Source organism: Lucilia sericata, unplaced genomic scaffold (assembly GCF_015586225.1).
Source record: "Lucilia sericata isolate MDLA Ls3-8-SP2 unplaced genomic scaffold, ASM1558622v1 Contig000515F_arrow, whole genome shotgun sequence".
Taxonomy (NCBI): domain Eukaryota; kingdom Metazoa; phylum Arthropoda; class Insecta; order Diptera; family Calliphoridae; genus Lucilia; species Lucilia sericata.
In genome coordinates this window covers 287,180-298,322 of record NW_023994528.1, presented here as the reverse complement: position 1 = coordinate 298,322, position 11,143 = coordinate 287,180, and the positions used below count along the sequence as shown (strand labels likewise).

The 11,143-nt window shown below is 28.2% G+C and overlaps 1 protein-coding gene across 1 annotated transcript; it reads right to left on the bottom strand.

Annotated features, from left to right (window-relative positions):
• Nucleotides 1-2,578: 2,578 nt before the first annotated feature.
• Nucleotides 2,579-10,809, bottom strand: LOC119605743 (serine/threonine-protein kinase/endoribonuclease IRE1-like). The gene is given in 14 exon segments (XM_037959023.1): nt 2,579-3,643; nt 3,703-4,017; nt 4,087-4,139; nt 4,142-4,250; nt 4,368-4,499; nt 4,501-4,559; nt 4,671-5,636; nt 5,639-5,736; nt 5,791-6,013; nt 6,078-6,489; nt 6,491-6,516; nt 10,153-10,213; nt 10,215-10,268; nt 10,352-10,809. Coding segments are annotated over 14 exon segments (3,276 nt in total). The 5' UTR covers nt 10,556-10,809; the 3' UTR covers nt 2,579-3,079.
• Between the last annotated feature and the right edge of the window lie 334 nt (nt 10,810-11,143).

Here is an 11,143-nt window from a genome sequence, read left to right as displayed (position 1 = left end):
TGTCGGATAGTAACAAAGGAGATGAGATATAATCCCCTCCTCATTGTGACAACTTCTGCAGTAGTCATTGTACTGGAGACCCATTCTTCTGTCATGATTGCCAAAACATAGTGTCCCATTATTACCGATAGTAGGGTGATACATTCGTCATAGGGTGATTGGGTCTCAGATATTGAGTTCCTCACGGGAATAAGAATAGAGAAGCGTTTATTGAAGTGTGGTTTCGTAACGCAATAGTCAACATTTAAATGCTAGGATACGAAATTGTTTATTATTCGAGAGTACCCAATATTCCTACCACCTATTGTGAATGAATATTACATCAGATCCAAAGAAATACACCTAAGCTTGTTGTGCGCCCCTTTACAGGCCAAAGTATCTGGTACCTACAGCCACGAGGTCAAACGAATTTCAATGTGCTTTTTATAAAGCACAATGTTGAGAATAAGTTAAGAAGTTATTCGACCACATTCTGCAATTTTATTTCGGTCGCAACGATCGAGAAAGGTATTCCAACCAAAATAGAATCGCAAGAAAATAAAAGGAAGAAGCAATAGGAATTATAATCCTACCTACGTTTTTATAAGTTATTATTTTACTGGCGAAGAATTGAATATTTTCCAGGGTTAAGATTAAAGGATTACGCAAAGGATGATGTCCTTATCAGACATGTGTTTTTGTCATCCTGTTATTTATGGCGTTTGCATGGAATTACTGTATTTTAAGGGGCGTAATTTCATAGCAACAAAATGGAATATTGCAGAAGAAAGGAAGAAAAAAATTTTAAGTTAAAACTGAAAGCAAAGAACCACACGCTGGAAATTTGTTCTAGCCCTTTCAAAATAAAAAAGTTGTGTTATATAAGTCCACTTAATTGTAGTCAATGGGTTAATGACCACCAATGGGTTATTTTTCACTTAAATTTGTGTTAATATAACTATTTACGCCTTTGCTCCATCTTAGGCTTTAAAGAGTAAAATTATTCTGTCGATATTAATTTCGCACTGAAAAAGTGATGATTTTCAAAATTGGATTGACTAAAGATTAAAAATCCAGTGTAAAATTACAACAAATTAAAAACATATCAGAATTGTACGAATAAATAAAGATATCTTTCAAAAAGTAAATAAATCTATGAGGTTCCACTGTCGTTGAACCGAAGAATGAGCTTGAATTAAAATTGGCTTTCATCGTTTCATCAAAACATCATTTGGCTTAATTTGGCAAACATTTTCAAAATTATTAAAAAAAATTTAAAGCCAACACTAATAATATGCTAAAAAAAATATGTACTAAAATTAAATCAATCCTAGATTTGATAATTAAAAAAGACATGTTTATTATTTACAGAATGTTAACGCCGATTTCGATCACAACGTAAGTGATAACCTCAAATTTAAAATGGTTAAACAGGAAAACTTTTAAATAATTTCAACAGTTATAAAACAATTTTTCCATTAAACTGCTGTATTTATAATTTAAATTTAATAGTTAAATTACAGTTTCGTTTATAAGTTAAAAACGAGTTTTATTAAACAATTTTATTTATTTACTTGCAGTCGGTGGCCAAATCCGAAGGATGGGATGCTTTCAAAGTTTGTGTTAAACAGGAAATGAAGCAAAATAGATAAATTATTGAATATGCTAAAGAACTAGTTAAACGAAAGAAGCTTTTATCAGGCCAAATTTAAACTTATTTAAAACATATAAACTAATTATTTACATTTTATTAGATTCATATTAATTAAAAAAATTGTTAATTAATTTAAAAATAAATTCATGTATAACTTGCCATTTAATTAAATTTTATTTGTTTAAAAAACATATTTTAAGCGCTCAACGAGTTACATATATGGTCCTACGATTATACTTATGTAACACTTGCTAAATTGCAATCTTTGTAATACATATTTAAATTACTATTATAAATAATATTATGTTTTATTATATGAACACATATTTCAAATATGATGTAGAATTTATTACAAAATGTATCATTATGTTAAGAACTTAAATATTTTGAATATCATTAATAACTAAAACTTTTTGCTTTGTTAATCATATATTATTTTGTTGAAAAAATGCACATTTATAATAATTTTAAATTGAAATAAAAACAAATTGCAGTAAGCATAGTTAAAAAAAAACATTAACAAGGTTCTAATAAGCATCTCCTGTTTAAGGTTTAAGATACCTTTGAACATTGACCGAACCACTCATGAAAGTTAAGCTCAAAATCAATGACGTAAATTGATACAACAGTTTTTTTATCACAATTTTGAAATGAGTCCAACAAGTTCCCAATAATGTGCATTTTTTGTTATCAGAAATTATTAATCACTAATCCATTAGTCATTTGTTAATTAATTTATTAAGTACTTACTGTTTCTATTAATTGTGTATTAAGAATCAATATTAATTATTTATATAAAATTAATTTAAACAATTCTTGTTGTGTTTTTGTTGTTATTTATTTTATTATCAATTAGTTATTATTTATTTTTTATTTTTATTTACATAATAAACATTCATCTTAAAAAGTAATTTACAAATAATGGTTTATAAAACTCATAAAATTAATTTGGTAAGTATGTTTGTAATAAAGTTGTAGGTATATAAGGTTCATTCACATATTTTTTATATTTATAAATAAAATTCTATTCACATAATTGCTCAATTACTCAAAAACACTAAGATTTTTCAGATTTTAAAGGTTATTTTTTTTTTGTTTTTTATAGAAATATAAAAAAGAAATAGTATATTTATCACAGACAATTTATTCGTTAGGATGTTTAGTTTTCCTAACAAATGTTCATTATAAAACGAATAACTTAACAACTAATGTTTTATTTTATTAATATATATTTATGCTAAAGGAAATTAAAATGATGCTACAAATATTCCTCACTAAAGTTTAAATAAAATGGTGCGTTAATAAACAATTAATTAACTTAAAGGATAGAACAGCTAATTAATATTTGTGGAATAAATACATTTAACATCAAAAACGGAAAATTGCACAATTAATTTAAGTATACATAGTTTTGTTTTAAACTAAAACAAGAGAAAACTCTAGAAACTATTCATCTTTAGTTGTAGTTGTTGGATTTAAAGTCCATGTTACATTTTTATCCTTTTTATTATTGGCATTATTATAATTACGATTAGATGTCTTATTAGCATAACGTCTAAATTTAAAATTTGCAAATACATCACGTTTATCTTCCTCGACTTCTAAAGAACCTTCAAAATTGCGCAACAAACCCTGAGGCGTCGTTGTTTCTTCATCGCCCGTTGATTTGCGGAAACTATAGGTGCCCCTACGTTGACGTGCTTGAGCAGAAGTTTGTGATGTTTTTTTAGGACTATTACTTGTGCCTGGTTGTTTTAGCAAAGGTTTAGGATCTCTCTGCAAGAGAGTGGGATATAAATCATCGTCAGCATCAAAATACTCAGGCCGAGTAAAATGATAAGAGGAATTGTAATAGGTTTGGAATATAGGCTCATTTGAGCAAATACTAAACGCATGATAAGCATGCGATATTAAATGTGGGAATCTACTAATCCAATAGTTAGTAAATTCATGTGGAATGCTGCCAAGTATATTCTGCATTTCAACGGTTAATTCGTGATAATGGTGTTTCTAAATAATAAAAAACAATGTTACTAATATGTGTATAATATGTTTTTCTAAAAACTTACCTTATTTCTTAAAGCTCTCAATAGATCTCTGACACTTGCACCCATATAACCGCGGAATTTACGCAAATCTTCAGTTATTATAGGATCTAAATGTAAATTCCAATCATCCAATACCACAATACTACCATTTTTCTCCAGCGATTTTAAAGGCTCTACATTAAATTGTAATTTTTCAACACGATCACTTACATCCTGTAGAAAAGCCAAGATTTTTTGATTATTCCAGAATATAGGATGATTGCCAATACATCTAGCTGGTGGGCGAAATTGTGGATCTTTATGTATCATATCACTGATAAGTTGTTCAGCTAAAATCTTTAGATACAAATAATCAAATCAATAAATTGTTTTTTTTATAAATAGCTGCCAAAGAAAAAAACTTACAATTTTACTGGATTCTTCTTTGTGTTCGGCTTTCAAATGATTCATATTAAATCATTGGCCAATATATTGGCCTGTCTCTTTAAAGCATCTCCAAATATGTGTTGTCCCTTGCTAAGGACATAGTAATAAACACAGCCCAATGAAAATATGTCTACAGATGTTGTCTAGAAATATTTTGAATAAAATTTAATTAAAAATATTAAAAAAAATGTTCAACTAAAAAGTTTGATGCAAAACTAGCAAAAATTTTAGGTTATTTTAATTATTAAATTTTAACTTACAGTTCTTTGGCCTTTCATCATTTCAGGCGCTATCCAGCCATCGGTACCCGTAACACCTGAGCGTCTAGAAAAACTTGTTTTACCATAATTAAGTTTTTTGCAAAGACCAAAATCTGAGATCATAACACGTACGGCGCCCATTTACATCGGGTAAAGACAATAAAACATTTTGTGGTTTAATATCTCGATGAACTGAAACAAAAGCAAATGCGAATATATTTAACAAATATGCCTAAGTTTGGTCACATCAATATATTAATTATTAATCATTTATACCAATATACAAGTATAGGGAGGCTTTACCTATATTCAATGAATGCAAATGATTCAATCCCGCAGCAGACTGTTTCATCACCTCCCATACTGATATCTGCATACGTAATTCCATGCAACGTTCACCTTCTGTATAATCTTGTAGCGTAGCAGCACATAGTTCCACAGCTATATAACGAAATTGGCGATCTTGTTCGGTGCAAAAATAACGCACAACATTTTCGTGAGCATCACTCTCACGCAACAATGCCACTTCACGATCAGCGAATGTAAAACATTCCGGCAATAAACGTTTCACCGCCACAAAACGTTCCTCGAAAGTGCCCTTGAAAACAAACGTACCTTCACAGCCTTTACCCAACACTTCGTTGGAATTAAATGATATTTTGCCCACCCGTATATGACCATCTCCCAAATCTACCAAATCTTGAGCACTAATATTACTGCTGCCACTACCACGACTACCGCTGTAACCATTAGTTTTTGAACCATTCTCGCTTTGATTCCTCAACTCACGCACTGAACTGTACATGTACCAAAACATTATAAACATGGCTACTATTATGATGCATAATATAACATGTACTTGATTGCTGGGATGATCTATAAACCATTCGTAGATGAACGAACGCACTTGTTTACTATTATCAATGATAATTTCTTTGGTTTTATTCAATGCGAAACGACCAAATGTTTTATTAATTATTTTCGATTCAATTTCCAATTCAATGACCGGTTCAGTTTGTACACCAATATCGGCTGAATGTTTTTCATTGCCCGTAGAGAGTATAGAAAGACCGGGACCATTAAGTGCCGCATTAATAGTGGCCAATTGATGGTTATTATCGTCTTTGGTAACAGCAGGTGTTGGGGAAATTTGTAAATTTACATCGTTGGGCACATTATAGTGGCCAAGTAAAATACCAGCATTATTATCGAAAACATCATTTAAATAAATTGTATTGGGATCAACATTTGTATGAGGACCATCTAAAGTTTGATTGGTGGCGCTGTGGTAATACGTGGTGTATTTTTATCCACTAAGGAGGGTAAGGCATATAGACCGTGTCTATGTTCTCCAACATATAAAGATTGGCTAAAAAAATAGTTCAATTATTAAAGGAATTAAATTTAAGTTTAAGCAACTTACAAAAGTTTAACTGTGTTGACATTGCCATCTTTTGATTCATCTAGTATAGCCTGAAAAGCTTCATCAGAAACAGTGGTAAAAGGAACATTAAGCAAGCCTTCGGGTCCCAAGAGAAAAGCTGCTACCACAGGACTGGTTAAATCATTCTTCCATAAAAATTTGCCATTTTTACGATCCAAAGTTAAAATATTACCATTTGAAGTGGTGGTTAAGTGTAAATATTCTGCAAAAAGGTTTAAATTTAATAATTGAATTTATTTTTTTTACTAATTTATTTGCCATCCTACCATAATCTTTTGATATATCCGGTGTGGTGGCCATAGAACTATAATCATAGAATGTAATATTCCAAGGTTTTGCATTTTTATTCTTCTTCGAACTGTCATACATCATGACGGTATATTGTGTTCGACCCAAGTAAATTGCTCTTGATGTAGCCCAACCTATACGTTCACCATCGCCTCCATCCACTGAGCCATCAAAGCCTACTTTTTCACGTCTTCCCGACTTGGGATCGACTATAAACCATGTGTCACTCTTTTTTCCCGAATACAATATGCCATCAGATGAACGACATGGTGCATTTGCCACTAGTTGTGGTATAGTATAGGGTAGTTTTTTTAAACTTCCCATATCACCCAATTGATAAATGCTACCATCTCGTGGATCGGGCAAATATTGCGGTACACGAACATTTTGTTTGTTGCTCGGACATTACAGGCGGATCTGTAATAATAACATTAAAATGCAGTAAATAAATGGAAGGAATATAGTTTGAGATGTTTATACTTTGTACAGCAACATATTATGCTGTATGTTGTTTTCATTGTGCATATGCTTCTACATATCCATACATATTTGTTATTTATTAACCAATTTTGCCAACTTCCCGAAAGCATTTCTGATACTTAGTACAGATAAACGAGTATAGCTTAATTGACTCCGCTATCTATAAGGATCCAGAATATATATGTATAAATATCTACTTTTTAGACGGATAAATAAATACTTATTTAAACCCTTAATACAAGTGATTTTTTATTTCAAAGGAAACCCATCCCGATATTAAATACCAGCAAAATGTTTAATAGTTCTCTCTAAAGTTAATTGTGTAGCTAATAATTCTCAAAAGATAACATACATATGTACATATAATAATATACTCACATATGTTCCCAGATTTTTTATATTAAGCATACCCTGCAGTGCACTAAACTAGTATCACCCTTAAAATCTTGATTATTTTATATATCGTAAACCTTTATCAAATGTTCATACAAAATACAAAATTTGATAAATTTTTGTGAATAAGGACTATATAATGTCAAAATAAAACACTATATGACCAAAACATGATCTAACCAATGTTGTATTAGTGAAACTTTGACTTTTAAAACTGCGGGGAATTCAATTATTTATGTTGTGAATACTACAAATAAACGCAATTTTTAAAGTTATGATGACCTACTAGACTAGAGAATGAGTTCTAATTTAAACATATGCAATCATTATATAGCAACACTACAAAATATCGTAAATTTAAATATAATCTTAAAAATGTGCAATATTGTATGTGTGTTTTTTCGTTTTGTTTTTTATTATTTGCAAAAACTTTGTCATTATTAAGTTTTTAATTGCTATTTCTACACAATTTTTTGCAATTTTAATTTGTTTTCTTATTGTTTTTTATTTTTGTTTGCCAAACGGAACGTATATGTTTATTTACTTTCTAAGATAAGAAAATTAAAGAAACTTTTCAAAAATACCCACCCCTAGTGATACGACTTGAAATAGTTGTTCAATAGAAAAATAATCACTTTCAATACCTCTACTTAATACAGGTAGAGTGATATGTTTTTATACCAAAGTTTAAACATTTTTACAAAAATATTTTTAAATACTTTTCTTATCTTCACCTGTATGTAAGGGGATCTTGGAAATTTATTTTCACCCACTTCTAAACGAATATTTATTGAAGCTTGTAGTTTTATTATATTAAAAAAATAAATCTAATGTATTTTTCATTTTTGAAACTATTTTTAGTTTATACAATTTACAAGATTGTAAAGTTAAAAATTGTTGTTATATTTTAAATTAATACAATACAATTTTTTTGTTTTATAATAATATATTGAATTGTAAGACATTCAACGTTTTATTCTAAAAATGTTAAACGTTTATAATTGTAAAACATTTAAATTTGTTAAGGTATATTATGTAAAACGTGATCTTACATATATTACAAATTCAATATGTAATAAAAAGTTAGCGTTATTAACTTGAAGGAGTTTTGAAATTTACAAAATATTTTAACAAAAAAAGAATGGAATTAGTAATTATATTAAATAAAATATATTTTGTACGAAGCTAATAAGTTATAAAAAGACTATTGCTATTCAAATTTGTTTAAAAACGCCAAAGTTAAAAAATAAATTAAAAATAAACTTTAAAAAAAAATTGCATTAAAACTTGTTGGACTATATAACTTTATTATTATGTTTACTGTTATCTATGTATGTTTATTTCTAACAGGGAGAGATGTTTTTATAAAACGAAACGAATATCAATTGATAATTTCTACTAGAAACATCTACCTTTGTTTTTAATTATTATTATCAGTTTAGTATGAACATAGCATAAATTTATTGAAGAAAAATCCAGCATAGCAATATTTATTGTTATTATTATTATTTTTGTTTTTTTTTTTTTTTTTTGTTATTCAAAATACCTAACTAATCCAATTAGTGTTTTGGTTGCACTTGAATACAGTTTTTGACAAAAGGCTTTGGACACTTGATAAGACGTTATTCTATTCGGAGATTGCTTGGTTGATTCAGGGAATCTTTTAACGATTATTATGTAGTAGTGAAAATGGAAAGACATACTCCCCAGTCCCTAACACCAAGGTCCACATTTGAGCCATGTCTGGCAAGTTATACTAATTCTTCTATAGCTCTTTTTCAGTCTAGCACTATGCTAAAATGTAATTTAAGAACCTTAAATGTGTTCTGATTGCCTACATAAATTGTCACTAAAAATCCCTCTGTGATGTGTGCTTTTATCAACTCCGTGGCTTTCCGGATCTTTCTCTCCATGAGAATACTTAATTTTAGAGAAAACCGGTCATTTAAATCCATCTATTTTATAAAAACATTTTTTTATTATGCAGGCAAGAAAAACATATTAAAAATAAATTATTCAAATAATCAGATTTAAAAATTAAATTACAAATGTTATTATGAATTTAAAACCAATAATCCAAATCTATTAACTTATTTATAAGTGCATTCATACGTACACAAATATTAATAAATAATTACGTTAATAACATTTACTTAATGTACAAATAAGATTAATTATAAAACTGAACTCCACAATTAAAGAGTTGAATAAAACATATGCACACAGTAAAATATTGAAAAAATGTATATGTATATATATATAGAGGGATGAATAAAAAATAAATATTTCCAAATTGAATGACATGTGTTTTAACCACATTAAACAAATAATAAACTTTCATTATTAATTATGTTGTATGTATGATTGTAAGTATATATACAAAATTCTATTAATATTTGTCTAAAGTACATCGAAATTAGTTTATGTCGATCTTAATGTTTAGTAATGAATATAGTTTAACGAACAGGACTATTTTTAATATTTACTAAGTAGGTACATAGTACAATTTTAAGTTAGTTATAGTGAAAATTTATGTAAAAATATCTATAGTTTTTCCACTACAGAAGGTACAATGTCAAGCGCAAAGTTCTCACATAATCATTACCAGAAATATAAATTATGAGTTATTAGGTATAAATAAATATGTTAAAAAAACAAGTTTTTAATTTGTCTTACAGACACAGATAAATATCAAAATCTCATTAAAAATTTAGAACTTAAAATATTATTAGATCTTTTTAAAACCAAAAAACAGACCGAGAAAATTATATACCTATGTACCAATAAAAATATTATTTTTTATTATTTCTTTTTAATTTGTAAACCAAATATTTTACAAAAAAACAATGCAAATGTTAATAAATTTCAATAATTTTTATAGAAAAAACTTTTTTTTTATAAAAAATAACTTCAATAGAAACCACTAACTAGTTGGCATATTTATATTTTCAACCACCATGAAAAAGGTATTTATATTAAATTTAATGACTTTGACGAATTATTATTCGTCATTCTGAAATTTGTACCTTAGAGAATACAAACAAAAATCAAAATATAAATTTGTATATATTTTTCTACACATGTGTTTATGTTCCGACTGGAGTATGAATGTATTAATAATAATGTTGATAAATGTGTGTATGCTAACATAAATTATAATAATATTAATATCATAATTACCATCAGCTATGGTCCAACGTATTTCACTTGTTATCGGATCAATTGCTGTCAAACCGCCCCCCTAATGTGGAAAACACCATTAGGGTTTCTTCATCGCGGGCCAAGTCAGTGCAATCCTAAAGGAACACAAAATGAAGAAATATTTTGTAATTATGATTATGCATTTCCATTTAAGATCCTGTGAATATAACAAACATACCTTAACCGTATTAACCCCTTCACCAGTGTTAACATCGTCGACAACAACCTCAGCACTATCTGTTGATGATGGTGTCGTTGTTTTTGACACTACCGTAGCCGACACCGAGGCTGATGCAATAATAGCACAAAATACTAAACAATAAAAAAATTTGCGAACAAATAATTTTCCCATTTTATCGTAGCCGCGATTCATTCGTCTCATTTTGTTTTCATTTGATTGTTTTTATTTCCTTTTTCTTGCACACACAAACACTTTCTTTCTTTACACACTTTTTCTCATTATTTTTGTAGTTCTTTCTTATTTTTGTTTAATTAAACTAATTTCCCATTTTATTACGCACTTTATATATAAAATTGATAACTTTTAATTAATTTTTCCGCACATTGTACAAAAATATTCATTCGTATTCCCGAAGTAGAAAAAAGTTATTGTTTAATTGTCAAATAAGAAATGATTAAAAAACTAGTGTGAATTGACACATCTGCATTTCGTTGTGTCAAGCATATGCTTGTTTCAGTGTTGCCATTGTATATAATGTGATTATTTTTTTACCAAGGGATTTAATATATAACAAATTGAAATTATTTAACGTTAAATTTTTAGTTAAAAATTAATTCTTCTTCATCTTGATCGGTGTAAATCTACCTGATTTCAAAAAAAAGCAATCATATCACAAATGAAAAAAAAAGATTTCTCTGTTGTATTCAGATCCGAATGTTATAGTCCTTCAAAGTTTTTATATATAATCGGATTAATATAGGCTAGTAATTAATATAAATTGTTGATAGT